The sequence below is a fragment of the Eleutherodactylus coqui genome, chromosome 10 (genome assembly GCF_035609145.1).
Source record: "Eleutherodactylus coqui strain aEleCoq1 chromosome 10, aEleCoq1.hap1, whole genome shotgun sequence".
In the NCBI taxonomy this organism is placed as follows: domain Eukaryota; kingdom Metazoa; phylum Chordata; class Amphibia; order Anura; family Eleutherodactylidae; genus Eleutherodactylus; species Eleutherodactylus coqui.
In genome coordinates this window covers 78,363,031-78,381,628 of record NC_089846.1, presented here as the reverse complement: position 1 = coordinate 78,381,628, position 18,598 = coordinate 78,363,031, and the positions used below count along the sequence as shown (strand labels likewise).

Genomic DNA, 18,598 nt, shown 5'->3' with positions numbered 1-18,598 from the left:
ATCAAGAAGGTTCTGTCTCAGGCATCATGAGTGGTGTGGAAGTGAGGCGGCAGTTGAACTACACTAGTTTGCGAGGACATAGACATAGGGACACCACATTTCCCCACACTGGGTGCAGCTAAATGATACACTATTTTAGGACAGTGCTGCCATACTACATGGGTGTTCATATGTTCATTGCAAGAGAATAGGACTAAAAACTGGCAGTGGAGAAGGCGCAACACTCCAGGTTGAAGCAAGTAGGAAGTGTCCAAAGGTATGGAAAACTTTTCCTTTTATTTAATAAAGTACGTGATCAGCTTATGAAAACGTGTTTCGGGGATAACCCCTTTATCAGTTCAGCTGGTGTTTAAAACATACAAGCAATTGGTGGGTCCCAAAAGGGTTAATGATGAGATCCTGTTTGCCTGTGTAGTGAGGGTCAGCCAGGGCAGGAGCAGGAAAATTTCACAGTGCTGCCATATGTTCATTCGGCACCAGTTTGTGATTCAGTAAAATTGGAGTTACTGGTGGGTATAGAAAGAGAGGCTTCTTGTAAGCCCGAAAACCTGAGCGCAGGTGGTGTTGCAGCAAACCATTAGGATGCTTGGTACTGGTGTTGAGTAGAAGCTGGGAGCCATGGAGATAGAGTTAAAGTTAAACAAAGTACCTCCTGGAATAAAGAGGCTTAAAAGAGCTTTCCAGATGTGGAACCACCACCTTTTATTTTACCCCTCTTGCCAATATTGATTTACCAATTCACTCACTGAATTATTCTTGGTTTCTGCATTCTTGGAGCCAGTCAAAATGATTCCAGTGCCCTAGAATTAATTAATTCTGGTGACATACCATTTCTTTTAAAGTACATGGAGGCAGGCATAGAGCTTGGCTGGATGTTCTATGTTGCTATTCTCCATGAGAGGTACATGTATAACACATTTGTGCTACTGCACATTCAGCTGCGCAGGAGCAGTCATACAGCGAGGAGTGGAGAGCTTCCTCACAAGAAGCCAAGTGCTTGGGTAGAATACAGGAAAGCAGTTTATTCAACAAAAAGGTATTTGGGGTTTTTTGATTTATACAAATGAAATAGGAATTCATTTTTGAATCAGAAATGAGACAACGTCTTTAGGTGAGCTGCAAGATAAATCTTGAGCCCTGCAGCACAGCTGAAGGAGGCACTGCTGGATTAAACTGGTCTAGGTTGAACTGAGATACCCGTGTAGCAGGGGAGGTTGAAATCATGCATCTTAAAACCGAGAACCACCACCACCTTACATGAAACTGTACAAAAAAAGCTGTTGTGCAACGTCATTCAAGTTAGGTGCCTCTCAGCAGTTGAGGCAAATGCACTGTGATTTCTCTAGTGGCACACCCCAATGGTCTAGTTCTTAATGGCATATCTAGTTGATGTGCCAAAAATGTCTTTGATGGAAAATACTTTTAAATATTGTTTTTCTTTTCAGCAGACAAATAAATGGATTATGATAACCAGACTATGGTGACCTTCTTCATCATTAAGGGAATTTCAAGTCTTCCAAAGTTACAGGTCTTGATTTTTCTTTTGGTTCTTCTCATTTATCTCTTCACTCTTGGTGGAAACATGACCATTCTTCTGCTAGTCGCCCTAGACCATCACCTTCACACTCCCATGTACTTCTTTTTGGCAAACTTGTCCTTCCTGGATATTTCCTCCAGCACTGTCAGTCTACATGGGATCATGTTAGCTTTTTTAACAGGAAACAACAAAGTTTCTTTTCTTTGTTGCATTGCACAGTTCTCCATTTTTTCATTCTTGGCTTGCACCGAGCTGCTTATCTTGACTGCCATGAGTTATGACCGTTACATTGCCATCTGCAAACCTTTACGATACTCAGTAATCATAAACTCTAAAGTGTGTGCTCTGCTAGCCATGGCCTGTTGGGCTACATCTTTCGTAGAAGTTATACCGTACGTTGCATTGTTATCCGAGTTCTCCTGCTATAAATCCAACATAATCAATCACTTCTTCTGTGATCTGGTGCCTCTTCTAAACCTTTCCTGCAGTGATACTACCACCTTAAAGCTCCTCAGCCTTATTGAAGGACTGTTACTTTTAAGCCTCACACCTTTCGTTCTCACCTTCACTCCATATGTATTTATCATTGCCTCCAAACTGAAGATCCGGTCTAACACTGGGAGACTTAAAGCCTTCTACACATGTTCTTCCCATCTTACAGTCGTTGTCCTTCTCTATTCAACCTTGGTTTGTCAGTATCTAAGACCAACCACGGCAGACTCTTTAGAGTCCAATAAATTGTTCTCTCTCTTTAACACGGCCGCCATCCCCATGCTTAACCCACTGATCTACAGCTTAAAAAACAGAGATGTGAAATTATCTTTTAGTAGAGGACTAAGGACTCACTCGCATTGCTGATAATCCATTCTGTTGTTCAACTCCATCCTCAAAGGTAAACAACACTGAAACCGAAAGTGCTGGATCTGACACATGCAGGATTCAAATGGTACTTAATGAACTCATTGTGGGAGAGGTAGTGTAGTGGCCCAGCGGGTCCTAGAGAACACTCACACCAACACTTGTCCTGTCTCACCTGTCTATGTGCCGTCCATGGATATAGAAGGTGCCATCTGTAGGAGAGACCCTGTGGGGAAATTGTCCGTCAAGTCAGTTCAGAGGAAAGGAGAGAGCGTTTAAGTCAGGTCTTAATCAAGTCAAATGTTACTGTATTTCTAATCGTGTTCAATTGCCTGCCTACTACTGCAACTGCATGTACCAGTTCAAAGTACCTTTGTGGAAAATTGTGAATTCAATTATACTGCAAAATATTAAAGTCAGTAAATCTGTGTAGTCCCAGATTACTAATATACTACTGGACTTGACTCATTTATTTCATCGTCATTTCACCCCCGAGGGTCCAGTTGGAGTACTGGCGTCACCGTGACAAAACAAGCCTTCCTGCCACCTGTACGTTCCTTGGGTCGCTGCTCGGCCGTTTCAGTAGCTTGTAGTGTCAGCGCTTTGTGTAGTGCAGAGAGGAGGAGGAGGTTTGAGTGGGTTCAGCTAAAATAAAGCACCTGAAGTTCTGGTTCTCGCCAAACTTGTAGCAAAGTTTGACCAGAAACAGGGTTCAACTGTTTCAGTTCACTCAACACTACTACGGATGTACCTCTGTTTCAGTAAGTTAAGCCATTTTCAGTGATTTTTGTATTCATTTATTATATGAAAATATATCAAGTTTGGAAAACTAATATGCAGTTTGCTAATATTCAGAAATTGTGTTTGGATTCCTTAAGTGGGCAATATAAGTGACTATTTACAAATGTACTATTTTTTTCTTTTCTTTCCTGGTGTGTGGGATTAAGAGGTCACAGGTATTGTTTGAGGTTATAAAACAATTATCCTATTATAACACCCTTGTTTTTTTGTGTGTTTTTGAGATGGAAAAATAAAATATTTAAAAAGTGCTTATTGTTGAAATTTAGAAACTGAAAACCCTTCTGCACTTCCTCCTGCTTACACAGCTGATGGCTCAGTACAGTGTAAGGCCTCCCTCACACGTGCGTTGCGGAAAGCGCCACAATTTAAATCGCAGCGTTTTGCCATGTCTTACTTTCAGATTTGGCTGAAAGCGCAGCACTAAACGCTGCAAAAAGCGGTGTGTGTGAGGGAAGCCTAACAGTGGAGGCTAGAGCAATTTACCTGAAGTCCAAGACAATAGAAAGATTTTTGTCGTTGCTGTGTTCAGCCCTCACTGATACATTGTGACAAACTGCAGCTGTGTGAAAATGGTTCTGTATGTCTACGTTTTTTCACGCTGTGAATGTATACAAGAATATTCCCATTTACCTTCAAAAAGCAGAGATCTTGAAAATGTGGAGAAATTGTGGCACAAAGTATACTAACTTTGTCACTGACTGTTCAAACAGCTTGTGCTGATATGATAGCCGTTGTGATAAGTAAGAAAAGTGTAGTTTACTTCATTTACCTAAAATGATGTTTATGTGCTGAAAAATCATTTTGAAGTGCCAGCCACTAGGGGTCTCTCTTCCTTCTAATTTGCTATCCACTGCCTGCTGTCAAGTGATGCTTGTTTCTAGTAACAGAGAAGATAAGTCAGAATACAGGAAGTGAAGGAGGCGGCTACTGTATTGCTCACAGAAGTTTATAGAGAGAAGAGGGGAAGGAGGAGGAGAGAGCTAACAAAGGGAAAGAAACTCACACAGACATGCTTGCAGCTAATAATGATTGTTGACTGTGTTATAGCTACTGAAATCACATTTACACTGCTTAGTGTTGTCCATAATGATGCTATACTTCTGTGTGTGTTGCAGAGAGTTAGAAAGTAGTTTTCTCCATCTGCTGTGCATAGAAGACATCATTTGGTCTACAACTACCACTGAGAATTAGTGATATAGCCTACAGCGAGGAAAATTGCTAACAAATACAGAATACAAGTCCTATTGTGGCACGAGGGCTTATAAACTATTGTTTCTCTGTTATCAGCCCAAAGGCTGAAGAATATTATATATTGTTCTGCTTATTACATATGTATCTACCAAATGAAATGTAACCTATTGCATACTAACTTAAGTTTTATTAACTCTGCTGAGCTATGTATCTAATTCTCTCCTTGTGATACTGACTGCCTAGCAATAGCTGATATACACTGTGTAATCGGTACCAAGAAGATTGCAGCTGTGATCCATCATTAACCCCCCCCCCCCCCACCATTCTCTCTCTCTTTCTCCTCCTTTACCTTTATAAGCGAAAGTAAATATACTCTTACTGGTTTCTTTGTGTGATATCAAGATAAGAGGAACCAATAAGTGGTAACTTTTAATAAGCCTGCCTACTCCCTATATAAACTTATGTATGTGATGTACTAGTCACTCAGAGATTTGTGAACATATGTGCCCCTCTGAGTAAAGTGTTGACACTGTAATAAAAAGATTCACTTCCTACGTTATCTTGGGTGTCGCATTAGATGTCAGATCATACATCAATATAATAGTCATTCCTCATGTACAGACATGTAACAGTATTATTCCTCATGTACAGACATGGCAACTGCTTCCGGAAAGTCATTTAAAAGGGACTGTCTTCATATCCTAATGATAACCCAATGTGTATGCCGGTAGGAAACCCCTCTGAGACTCTAATTTAGTTATTGATTCTTTTTATTTTTAGACTTTAATTTGCCTCCTAGATGTTATTTTCTGACTTTCTGCTGTTATCACCCAAGTACTAAATCAATTAGTTCCTGTTGCTCAGTACTGTATTCTCTGGCGTATAAGACAACTGGGCATATAAGACCACCCCCAACTGGCTTGAATGCCCCGCCTCCAGAAAGCTAATGCTACTGATTGGGTAACTCAGCCAATGAAAGCCGGTGCTGGGTTAACCAATCACAGCCATTCAATGACATCAAGCCCTGCATCCAGAAAGCAATGCTCTGTCGGCGTGGAGGAGGGAGCAACAGCCTGCAGCAGCGCTGCTGGAGGTGAGTATTGGTTTTTTTTTCTACAGCGAATTCCTAAAGCATAAGATGACCTCCGACTTTGGAGAAGATTTTCCTAGGTTAAAAAGTTGACTTATATGCTGGAAAATACAGTACTTGTTCTGCTCCTGTAGTCCTACAGGCCTTCTGGCACACATGGCCTATTGTTACTACAGATCTCGCCTAGTATGGATACTGGATGACCGCTTCTTAGTGATGAAATAAAGAAGGTAAGCAGGAAGCAGAAGGACAGGCAGAATCTCCGTGGTTCATCGTAGTAGTTCTAGGCATCTCACAGTATGATCTGCAATGATAAGGAACACAATACATTGATATTAATGGGGTTTCCTCATGTAAGCCCCCCGTACGGATGCCATCGTGGCTCATGTGGACATCATCGGGGAGCCGAGCGGTGTTAGAATGGGCTAGTGTTATGGATTCAGCATCTTCACATATTACATGGACAGCCATTCAAGGGAAATGCATTCCTTAGGCCGGCTTCACTCAGACATGAGCACATTTGCGCACGCCCGGGGACTGCATTTTGTGTGGCATGAACAATGCTTTTTTGCATGTGTATTTTACTGTACACTTTCTACTCACAGGACATGTTCATTTGTGCGCAGCAAATAGAAGCACCGCTTGAAATGGCTAATAAGCTCTAGGTGTGTTCTTTGTCCAGCACAAGTACACAGTGTTTTTCACGCATCTCATTGCGTATTGCATGTGCATTTACGCACCCTCAAAATGAGTGCGCAAAAAAAGGAAATGTGAACAAACATATTGAAATCAATGGGTTCTATTCGCTGTGTATTGCATGCGCAAGTACATCCGTGTAAAGCCGACCTTAAATAAACGCGTGTATTTCCCTGCTTGGGAACAGCTGATCGCTGGAGGGAGAGAATCTGCACTTGTGGTGACCAACACACTACACTCTAGCTTCTTGGGGAGTCAACCCCCTTAACCCTATATTATAAAGCCATTCATATATGAATTAAAGGGGTTGTCCAGCTGTTAACGTTTGGTGGTCTTTCCTTAGCATAGGCTATCAGTAGTAGATTGGCAGGGGTCTGCCACCTGCCGATCAGCTGATTGCTGTGCTGGTGAACTTCTGCACTAAGTTGATTTTTGCAGGAAGCAGACAGCGCCAATCCCATTTTATAGTATGAGTCCTCATGAACGTGGCGACACCTAATATGTGTGCATTTTTTGTGTGTGCGTATAACAGGGAAAAAACCATGGTGCATATTTTATTGTTGGTAAGACCTCAGAGCAGCTGGAATATGCTCGTGTAGGGGCTCGCTCACACAGATGGATGTGCATATTTTTCACATACGTAAAATGCACAGTGTGGAGCAAATATGCATGTAGATGTGTATTTGCTGCATATGTTAAATCCTTACAGTCTATATAGGTGTGTATTACATGCAAACTACGCACCAAAATAGGTCATGAGTGGTCTTTTTACGCTCGAAATACAAGTGTGAAAGAAAACGCAGCTATGAATTCTCCAATAGTAATCAATGGGCTTTTAGCACAGTGTATTGTGCACGTGAAAAATATGCCCTTAACACGCAGGACACATACACCCGTGTGAGTGAGTCCTTATTGGTGGAGGTTGCGTGTGATTTGGTGCGGTCAGGACAGGGACTGGGCTTGGCTTACAGTAACTGATGGGCACGGGTATGTAAAGGCACCTTATAGTAATTCATTAATTGCTAAGAAGGGGGGCGCAAATCAGAATATTTGCCTCAGGTACTGGGACTCCTAGCTATACTTTGGTGTTCTCCTTGTCAATTGGGCTTGTCCTTACATCGTCAACATTGATTCAGGTTTTAGTAAGCATTGTAAAGGCCAGTTTCACACAAGCACATTACGGGCTCATTTATGTGCTTGTCAAAAGGGCAAGTGTCCTGGTCCAATCACGTCACTAGACTCAGGGACGGGCGAGGACAATATATCTTTTATGATATTTGTGGGTAGCGTTTGGTAACAACCACATTCACCAGCATCAAATCTTAAATTGCTGGGGATTTTTAGAGCAAATTCTTCAACCTAAATTCTCAAACACATACATAAGGAGCGACCCGGCCCGATACTGCCAAATAGCGAAACATATTAACACTGCAGAACTCGAGCAGATGTAAAGAAAGAAAACAGCAATACTCACTGCTGGTCCACGTGCTAATAGTCTTCCTCTCTGAAATAGTAATAGAAGGTGGAATTCATTAGTCATATAAGGGAGAGACAGGGTTTTATTGCGGTTCTTCTGCAACCAGCAGGGATGTCTGTACAAAGAGATGCAGAAAATTCTTCTAGGTCAATCACTGTAGAAAAACTACACTGCAGTATAGAATAAACGACACTGCAGTACGGTAACATGGATGTTTTTAAGCAGAACAGGCTGTATTATGTGGAGTTTACATGCCTGATATTCTTGTGAGTTTTCTGCATTGGAAGACACTGAAATAGAATTAATTATTTGCAATGGGTGTCTTTCTATGTGCCATTAATTTTTCTTGCAGCAATGCTACAAGATAAAAAAAACGCAGCATGTTCTATTCTTTGGGCAACATCAGCCATTCTTTTGCCCGTCAATGGAAGCTGTCCAATGTGCGGCACACCCGAAACTGTCACTTCGGGTGTTCTGTAGATTCCGCAGGAAAGCAGGAGATTTTAAAAAAAGTAATTAAAAAATCTCCACTGTGCATGTGCGGTGGGCATGCCGGCTGGTGGGTCTGACCACATGCTGGCGTGCCCACCCACATGCACGGAGGAGATGACGGATGACCTGCACGCATCTGGACTGGTAAGTAATGTCCTCATGCCGTGGGCAGGGCGGGATCCCGCGGTGGGACTCCCACCCACGAAACCCGACCCGCCTGTGGACATGAGACCTAATCCTACAAAAAACAAGTCCTTATACAACCATGTCAAAGGAAAAATAAAAATGGAATGTAGGAACAAACAAATGAAAATACAAAAAACGAATAAACCTCTGTTTCTGAAGGGGTTAAAGAGGTGATAAATTTATCAACATCATGCAACATTTGATTAATTTGCTGGATTTTATACAAAGTTGCAAGATAAATGATTTATTAATTCATTATGAATAATAAATGAATAATAAATCATTAATTAATTAATGATTTATTATTCATTCTCCTAAAGATAAATGTCCCTCCAAAATCTCTCTTCTTAACACTTACTTTTGTAAATAACAACTCCAGCAATGATAGAAACAATAAGAAGACCAACAAGCACAACGATGAGCACATGAGTGCGAGTGGAATTTCGTGGTTCTAAAAGACACAAAATATGAGATGTGATTCAGCTCCAAGATATTCGCCCCAATGGGTATGTACACTTTTGCAACCTCCTTGTAGGCTCTACAGCATTAGCATATTGAGAAGGACGAAACCAGTCAGAGGGTTCAACCATTCTGCCCTTCAACAGAGATAAGGAGAGGGGTAAAAAGATTCCTCATGCATGACCAAGGGCCCTTTACTCATATTTACTATGGGACCACCACTCAATTATATGCATCCTTAGTAAACCGATATGAATAATCGTTTTCCTTCTTTTCATCTGGTTAATTTTTAGGTTTCTATCAGCCTTTCATACAACTTGCATTTACTGAATTTACATCAATAATGAGGCTTCTCTTGGAATATACAGCCTTCCTCACCTGCTATATAATTACCTATACAGGTCAAAGTGGTAAAGGCCTATCATGAAATAATGATTTTTTTCTCAGTCTTCTACCAGTTACACCCTGAGTTCAGATCACACTCACCCCAGTCCACAAGGAGCGGCTCCTCCAGGCTGCTGTGATCCACATAACAGGAGTAACGGTCGCCCTCTTGTGGTATTACTTCCGCACTGACCCTGATCTGATAGGTGCCATCAGGATTGGGGAGGACATGGGTGGTCTGATATGTAGGAACCTCGTCTGTCCTCTTCTTCATCCACTTCACATCCACAGCTCGGGGATAAAATCCATACACCAGACAGTGAAGCTTTGTGATCTCCCCTGATTCGCGTCCCATGACCTTCACCCCTGGCCGGACTGGAAGGCACATTGAAAATATGTGTCTTGTACTTATCCTGAGCATCAGTTTGTGCTATACTCCAGAGCTGCACTCATTATTCTGCTAGTACAGTCACTGTGTACATACACAGTTTTTTTAAGAAAAAGAAAATAATTCACTTAGACAGAGGGGGTTTAGATTTATCAAAAGGCCCTTCACAGAAAAAAACAATGCTATAAAAACCAATTGTATTGATAAATTTTAAAATACAGGGCTACATGACAAACAAAACATTTAGAACTAGAAGCACCCAAATGGACATAGCTTAAACACTTAATGTGATAAATAATAGGCCTGAAACATAATTAATATGGGTAATTCAAAAACAGATATCAGATCTCATCTCAAAAGTTGATCCTCAAAGTGCCTCAAAAGAAGGACTCATGATCACAGTACATACGCTCAATAAGTATGAAATGCCTTGACTAAAGGCTTGGTCTCTAAACTAGAACCAGGCCAAGAATAAACCGCAACAACTAAATGCAAATGATAGAGATACCTGATAACAAGTCAGTCAATTCCCAGCAGGTCAGTCACACTGGATGTAAAAGTGTGATACTATAAATAGTAGGAATGGATTGGCTCAAATCAAGTATCTACATTCAATCACGATGTAACTGTCTATTACAACTAATAAACTGGCTCATGGAAACATTTTGGCTCAAAACATGTAAATATATTGTGGATACATGCTATGGCTCAAATCATGTAAAAAAAGTTGAAGCTTGCTATCTACTGCGGATAATAAGCTGGCTCTCAAAAGTATTTTGGCTCAGACCATGTAGAGACGTTATGGCTCAATCTTTTGAATCAAAGTATTTAGAAATACCAAGGCTAAAACATAAAGAAATGTATGTGGCTCAGCGCGTTTCTTTAGGATAATCCTAATTCATCAGGAGCCTAAAGTTTAAAGATAGAAATTCTTCATAATTAGTTTATTGCACATAGAAGTACTTAACAAGGTCAAAGATGAAGGAGAGACCCAGTAGTAACAGACAAAAATGTCTAAGTAATTAAATGGTGAACTTGAACTTTGTATCTCAAAAAAGATATAAAAGGCTCACCATCATCCTAGGCTTCAGGAAACCACTGCTCCTTGAGAGCTCTGCATGCAGTCTTGGCCAGCTGCACATCTTAGCAGCAATAGACAATAAATCCAATCTATATATATATATATATATATATATATATATATATATATATATAAAGACGAAAGCCCTCACTGACTCACTCACTGATTCACTGACTGACTTGCCACTAATTCTCCAACTTCCCGATGTCGTAGAAACATGAAATTTGGTAAGAGCATAGATTATGTCCAAAATAGGAAAAGTAAAGCGGTCCTAACTTGATTATTTAATTCTAGCGTAAAAGAATTAGCGTCAAAATTTTACGTACATAATCTAAATCTCTCACTTCCCAATGTCATAGAAACTTAGCGGAGTTGTACCTGCAGAGTTGTACCACTTTACAAAAAAATCCAGACTGACTAGGGCATGGAGTGTGGCCCGAAGCCAACATGCATTTTCTCTCACGTAACCTTAGCTATCCGGGGCACTGCAATGGGATTTCTTTATGTACCGTCTGTGGGTGTGGGTTCCTGCTAGCAACCCATGCTGCGGGTGCCCACAGACGTCCCATAGCGGAGTTGTACCTGCCTGGCACTTTAAAAAAAACCCAGACTGACTAGGGCATGGAGTGTGGGCTGAAGCCAACATCTATTTTCTCTCACGCAACCTCTGCTATCCGGGGCACTGCAATGGGATTTCTTTATGTACCGTCTGTGGGTTCCTGCTAGCCACCCATGCTGCGGGTGCACACAGACTTCCCATAGCAGAGTTGTTCCTGCCTGGCACTTAAAAAAAAACCAGACTGACTAGGGCATGGAGTGTGGGCCGAAGCCAACATGTATTTTCTCTCACGTAACCTCAGCTATCTGGGGCACTGCAATGGGATTTCTTTATGTACCGTCTGTGGGTTCCTGGGAGCCACCCATGCTGTGGGTGCACACAGACTTCCCATAGCGGAGTTGTACCTGTCTGTCCCCAAAACACTGACAGACTTGGGTAGGGTGCAGAGTGCAGATGGTTTACTCCTTGCGTTGTCGATGAGGTATCTGACACCCAAACAGAATGAGTAGTGTGTGGACACATGGATTCCCCATTGCTATGTCACTCACAGCACCTTGGGCCACACAAGATGTTTGCTGGGACAGAGGCTGACTCAGGGCCCACTCACATACTTCCCACACCGAGTATTGCTGCATTGTGGAGATGTGTAGAAGTGCTGGGCTGGCAGCTGAGTCCCCTTTATGCCCACGTTTGCAGCACCTGACGGACGTGGCACAGGATTGGAATGAAGATCGAACGTCAATCTATTACCAATTCTCAACAGCATTGTGGGCTATCGCCCACACTTTCAAAGAGGGTCGCTGCCTGACCCTGCCAACCCTCTGCAGTGTGTGCCTCCGGTTCCTCCTCATGACAGACGCACTTATAAATAGACATGAGGGTGGTGTGGCTATGAAGCCAGCGTGTGGCATGAGGGCAGCTGAAGACTGCGCAGGGACACTTTTGTGTGCGCTGCGGACGCAGGGTCGTGGGGGGGGGGGGGGGGGGGTTGGGCAGCATGTAACCCAGGAGAAGAGGCAGCGGCGTGTCCCGCAGGCAGTGATTGTGCTTGGTTGGAGGTAGTGTGGTGCTTAGCTAAGGTGTGCCTAGCTAATGAGGGTTTGTCCGAAGTAAAAATTTTTAGGGGGGAGGCCCACTCTTGCTGCTATTGTGGCTTAATAGTGAGACCTGGGAACCTGAGATGCAGCCCTGCATGTTGCCCCTCGCCTGCCCTATCCGTATCTGCGTCGTTTCCATCACTTTCGTAGGTTTTCCAGATTTTCACCAATGAAAACCTTAGCGGAGCATGGGTCATATACAAAAATGCTCGAGTCGCCCATTGACTTCAATGGGGTTCGTTACTCGAAACGAACTCTCGAGCATCGCGCAAAGTTCGACTCGAGCAACTCGCACCCGAGCATTTTGGTGCTCGCTCATCTCTAATCAAGAAGGTAACCGTTGTGACCCATAACGAATCACTTTCTTGCTTTGAAATCATGACTTGGCTCAGTCAGTATAGAGAGGTGACAAACATGCCCAGGAACAGGCATCTGATCTGAGGCCTGGACACTTATGGACAAGCTGAAATGTTCAGGAAACTCAGTGGCTCACATGCCATCTGCAGCCTTCCTTGGCAGGGTTCTTATCCTGGCCTTTCACCAGGGGCAGCCAAAGCTCTGCCACATGTGCAGTGACTCCTCACGTTTGAGTGCCGCTTGTAAGACCTTGAAGTGCGCTCTGTGTGGGTGATGGTTATCTAGCTGGCTCCTGTGCAGAGATAACGGCATTCATTCTGCAGAAGCTGGCATTGATTAATGTTCCCAGTATTAAGTCTGATATGGCCAGATTTGCAGCTTTTGATTTTATTGGCCAACTTTTTAATTTTACAGGGGATCAGGCTGTCTGATTTGGCAGCCATACATAAACCAAAAAGGGAGTGGAGGTCAGGTCCTTCCTATTGGTCTCTTGTAGCTGAGCCATATAGTGGAATGGGGGTCCTTACCACTTTGGTTGAATGCTGACGAGTTATTGAACTAGAAATGGGAAGGTACCTGATCTTAGATGTACTCATGAAGGGAAAAGAATTAAGACTCATCAACATCTATAGTCCCTAGTCAAAAAAGGACAGTAAGAGTCTCTTCATGAGGATCAAGCCCTACCTTTTAACCAGTTATCAATTTGTCTTTGAAGGTCACAAGGACCCATGATATATGATAGGGAAGGCTTCAAAGGAAGACAGTTGACTTTCGACAGCATCTCACTTAACAGCATAGTTAGTGAAGTTCGGCCTGGCATGGGCATAACCATAGGGGATGCAGAGGATGTGGTTGCACCCAGGCCCAGGAACCTTGGGGGTCCATAAGGCTTCTCTTCTCCATACAGGAAGCCTAGTATTATGGATAAAGCATTGTAGTTGGGGGCCGTGTTACAGATTTTATATTGGGGCCCTGAAGCTTCAAGCTACGCCTCTGTGACTCCCCTATTTTACTGGTTGGCTAGAGTAGGTCTCCGTAATCAGAGATCTGGATTCGTTCCAACTTACATTATAGTTGGAACGAATCCAGATCTCTGATTATGGAGATCTTCTCTGGCCAACCAGTAAAATAGGGGCTAACCTGTACTTTACCACTTATCGCCCTTTTTTTTTTTTTGCTGTGGTTGTTGGCCTTCCTATGTTTATGTCTTGTGTGTCTTTTTGTTTTTCTTCGAATTGTTGAGGCACATTATTTTAAATTACTAATAAAAGTTAAACTTTAAAGGGTCAACACAGTGATTACACTTTGGATCCTTCGTTGATCCCAATGCCCCAGTAATTGATCACTTTTCATAGAGGCAGCAGCAGGTCTAAAATAGACAGGTTATTATTTGAAGGCAGAAACCATCTCTTTGCCAGTGTCCGTCATTGAGGTGGAATTCTTTGACCACTGTCTAATATTGTTTACTCTGAATGTTGCAGAGACCCCCCAGATGGGCAGATGGGCAGACAGAATTTGTCGCTCTTGAAGGAAGTAGAGATAAAATGATCCTTTGAAGATTTTCTGCAGAACCAGGTACCATTACTGGATCTCTGTAGTAATAAGTCAGAGTGGTGGGAGATGTTGAAGAGGAGGGCGAGAAGGTACTTCCAAGAGCTCTCCAACCTCAGATGCCTAGACAGGTACCGCCTATATCAGAGCCTGAGGAGGAAACTTTAACATCTCGTTTTGACTGGAGCTAGCAGCAAGGAGATCTCCAGGGTGAAATCTTTACTCAAGAGGTGCCAGTATGATAGACACATGCATCCTTGCTTTTTTAGCGGGATTTCGGGGAGGAACCACTCGCCCAACCCTTACGGAAACTGTAGGATGTCAGTGAATAGTAAAGTGTCCCTGAATTGATTAAGATCAGGGATTCTAAAGGTCATCAGATCCTACTATTTGCAACTCTTGGGGAAACAGTGTTCTAGATTCAGATTGAATGTCGACTTTCCTGATGTACCTGATGTTTTGAAAGAAGAGATTAGGGAAGAGTTAGTTAGACTGGTGATTGATGGGCTCCAGCTAGCACTTCTCAATATGGACAGGAAGGTTCCTGCAAAAGGGCTGTTTGATTGGTTTTGGAAGTTTGCATGCAGGTTCCTCTTGGGGGCCCAGCATTGCTCTGTTCCAGGCCGTAGCAGCTGTATTGCTGTTCTCGGTGTCCGGAAGGCAGTGGAGCAGGGTAGGGCTTGTCACTGGGAGGGGTACTTGCGGTCCCTACATAAGGCAAAATAATTTCATTGGGTTAATCAAGAGTACCTCTGGTCAGTCCTTCTGATATACAGCTGCCAGGGGAGTTGTCGATTGGTTTTGAACATTGTACACAGGGGCTGAGACTTTCCTCACTGGTTAGTGGTTGGCTTGGCTGCCCTTTTAAGGTGGGGTCTGGCGTCCATCAGGGCTGTCCTCTAAATGCCCTGTTGTATGTGTTTATGATACATCCCTTCCTTGGGAGGGTTGACTGTGGACCTACAGTGGAGGTCGGGATGGACCGGGTGGTGTTGGGGCCATCTTGAGGTGATAGCATACTATGTCACACTCTTCATGTCTTCGAGAGGGGAGGTGGAGTTTGTGGTGTCGGAAGTGGACCGCTACTCAGAGGCATCTGGGTCCAAGGTCAATTGGAATAAGTGTGAGTCTCTGGTTAGGAAGGGTAGATTCCATGTTTGATCTCCCAGACTTCCTCCAGGTGCCCCAGACTTTGAAAAAAAATTCTTCACATCAAATTTTGCCTGGGGGGTGCAAAACTGGGTAGACAGACTGGATGGTGCCAATCAGAAGGTAAAGCAGTGGAAAGATTAATCTTTGACCCTTCGGGAAAGAGTCTGATCAAAACATACCTGCTCCCTTTATTCCTCTACCTGACCGGAGTATGCACTTTGCCAGAGCCTCTCTGGACCCGGGTCTACAACCTGTTCTTCCTACTGTTGTGGGGGAATAGGTTGAACCTAATGAGGAGAAATGTTAAGTACCGCCAAAGAGACTAGCGGGGTTATCTATGGGTAACCCTGTGGTGTTTCTTGTAAACACCTCTTTCAAGATCAACATAGGTAACCTCTGGCAAAAGAGGGCTCCTCTGTGGGTCTACTCCTGAAGAGGATGGTTTTGGCCCTTCTTCCAGGAATGGGAGACAGGAGGGTGAGTGAAGGACCTTCGTATGCAGCACGGGTATCTTCTGCATTATGCTACCTTGGCTCTGAAGGTGATACGCCGGTGGGGTCTGGGGATGTGGGAGATCAGGACTCTGTCGAGGAGGCTCCTTGATGAAAGGGTTCTGTTGACCCATTTCCAGAAGCCCCTGGCGCTCAGGGACTGCCCAAGTCGGGACCTGGAGGGAGGTCTATGTTTGCTGAATTCAACCCGGGTCCCCTTGAAGTTTTGGGAGTTGGCTTGGCGCTGCTTTCACGGGAGACTGTATGTAAGGGGTAACTTGAAGAGCAGGCCTCTGATTGATAAGGGTTGCCCCCATTAGAAGTGCAGCAATGTGCTGGAAAGCATGAAGCATTTCCTGCCTCAGTGCCCCTTTATGTACACAGTGACTCCAGCAGCAGAATTGTGAGTGCAGCTCTGGAGTATAATACAGGATGTAACTCAGGAGCAGTACAGGATAAGTTATGCATGTACACAGTGACTCCACCAGCAGAATAGTGACCGCAGCTCTAGAGTAAAATACAGGATGTAACTCAAGATCAGTACAGGATAAGTTATGTATGTACACAGTGACTCCACCAGCTGAATAATGACCGCAGCTCTGGAGTATAAGGCTGCCTGTCCACGGGCGTTGTAGTATCCCGCGGGATGCCGCTGCCTGGGAGCAGGAGTCGGCAAATTGATCTTCGCTGTCAGTCTGCTGCGAATTGCCGCCCGCGAGCGGAGAATCGCAATGATTTTCTGCTTGTGGACGGGGGGGAAGTGCCCTCCATAGCAACGCTATAGAGAGCTTTCACAGCGTTCTCCGCGGTCAAATTATCGCCGCAGGGAACGCAATTCAAACGCGCTTGTGGACAGGCAGCCTAATACAGGATGTAACTAAGGATCAGTACAGTGTAAGTAATGTATGTACACAGTGACTCCAGCAGCAGAATAGTGAGTGCAGCTCTAATACAGGATGTAACTCAGGATCAGTACAGGATAAGTTATGTATGTACACAGTGACTCCACCAGCAGCAGCATAGTGAGTGCAGCTCTGGAGTATAATACAGAATGTAACTTGGGTTCAGTACAGGATAAGTAAATCTCAGGAACAGCACCTGAAGAATGGAGCTCCAGACTCCTGGTTGCCTTCTACATTCCATTATATTACCTTTCTTCTCCAGCTCTTCTTTCACGTATGTCATTATTCCCTCCAAGATGATATTACAATCTTTTTTCATATGGTACATCATTTCCCTCTGCCACGGATCCTCTGGATTGTTCATCTTCTGTGTGAAGTTATAAGCCTCGGGCATTAGCGGGATGAATCTATTGTTCTGGGTGTCGAATGTAATGAACTCTTTCATGTTGTAAGCAGATGAAAAGTACAATGAGGTGCTTTTGTCATTTCTCAACTCACAGCCGTATATTTCCTGTAAGACACAGTCAGCTGTGCGCAGCACAGCAACATGTTACATGCAGCACTCTAAATAATATCATGTATATGTGTGGATTACTACTGGTGCCACTAAGGCTGTATTTACATGGCCGATAGCAAGTTGTGCCTGAGGTCCTTGGGCGCAACTCACAAGGCACAGAACATGGACCACTCGGGCTCTGTGATATGCAAAAAACCGCACACTGCAAGCCCTATTCTCGTGTGAGGGGGTAACTGAAGGGCAGTATTATGGGATACAGGGCGTGGCTTAGAGTAAAAAGGGTGTGGCCTGTCATAAGAATTTGCGCCACTATAGCTGTCCCTCCGGCCACTGCTCAAAAGTTGGGATATTGAGTAACAGATAGAAGGGGCCAGCAATGAGAAATACTGTTTAGGAGCTGAACGGTCCCAGAAATTGCGGCTGGTAATGATTACCCCTCCAGGAAGCTCCTTACTTAGTAATGGCAGCAGGTCAGTGTTAGGCTGCTGCTCATCTTATGACCCCTTCCTGACTGCCCATAAACATCTAGGTGGCCCCTGCATGGTAAAGAAGGGGGCGTGAAGCTACTGCTCAGTAAGTGTTAAAGGGCTTTTCTGACTGGAAAATATATATTTAAATCAACGTAATTATATGGCCTTGGTCCTTAATAACAGCCAATAGTAAATATATGGCACAGGGTTGAAGATTCTGCTTCTGCAACCTGTCAGACACAGCCGAGGACCCGGAGGAGAAGACAGGAGGGGTCTACAACTGCTTCTGCCTTCTCCTTTGCAAGCTACATAGCACTCAACGAGCACTATGCAAAGAATGCAGATAGCGTCAATGCTGTTTCCTCTATGGGACCAGGCGATCACGAGATCGCCGATGACTGCTGGAATGTTGGAGCTGCAGGGTCTTAGCAGATCCAGACCAGCTTTGTTAGTGACTACTGTCATATTGGGAGAATGTTTTCCCTTGGGACTGTGGCTCCTGTGGATGCTACAATTACAGTCAAAAAGTGTGAAATTTAAAAAAAAACAAAACACTGTGAATATCCCCCAGAGGTCTTATATCATGTCACGGGGAGCACAGATGTAAGAAAAAAAGTTACAAAAAGTTTAACAAAAAATTGCAGAATAAAATAAAAATATCCTTAAAAAAAGAAAACTGGAGGGTCTGGCTAAGCTGGCCCAGGGAGAAGTCGCATAAAGAAAGAGCTCTACAGCATTGGTGAGAAAAGTTATAACACAAGAGACTCAGAATACTCCTGGAATTCATCCAGAGGAATCCCCACCAGAGACCCTCCTGAGCCGCTGGATAGTGAGGAAGGACATCTTCCTCCTCCTCTAACCA

General features: G+C 43.7%; 2 protein-coding genes across 2 annotated transcripts in view; one reads left to right on the top strand and one right to left on the bottom strand.

Annotated features, from left to right (window-relative positions):
- Positions 1–1,398: 1,398 nt before the first annotated feature.
- LOC136581094 (olfactory receptor 5AR1-like) lies at positions 1,399–2,395 on the top strand. The gene has a single exon (XM_066582083.1). It carries the CDS (start codon positions 1,457–1,459, stop codon positions 2,393–2,395), a length of 939 nt encoding a protein of 312 aa, XP_066438180.1. The 5' UTR covers positions 1,399–1,456.
- Positions 2,396–5,049: 2,654 nt separating this feature from the next.
- Positions 5,050–18,598, bottom strand: part of LOC136580650 (class I histocompatibility antigen, F10 alpha chain-like) — a 75,256-nt gene continuing 61,707 nt past the window's right edge. Inside the window, exons 3-7 of the mRNA XM_066581383.1 lie at positions 16,999–17,277; positions 9,274–9,546; positions 8,687–8,779; positions 7,648–7,677; positions 5,050–5,781 (exon numbers count right to left, since the gene is read on the bottom strand). Coding sequence (XP_066437480.1) covers positions 5,747–5,781; positions 7,648–7,677; positions 8,687–8,779; positions 9,274–9,546; positions 16,999–17,277 — 710 coding nt within the window. The 3' untranslated portion in view covers positions 5,050–5,746. The remainder of the gene's footprint in view (positions 5,782–7,647; positions 7,678–8,686; positions 8,780–9,273; positions 9,547–16,998; positions 17,278–18,598) is intronic.

Coding starts and splice junctions, on each gene's coding strand:
- LOC136581094 (XM_066582083.1), top strand. CDS start 1,457: ATGGATTATGATAACCAGACTATGGTGACCTTCTTCATCATTAAGGGA.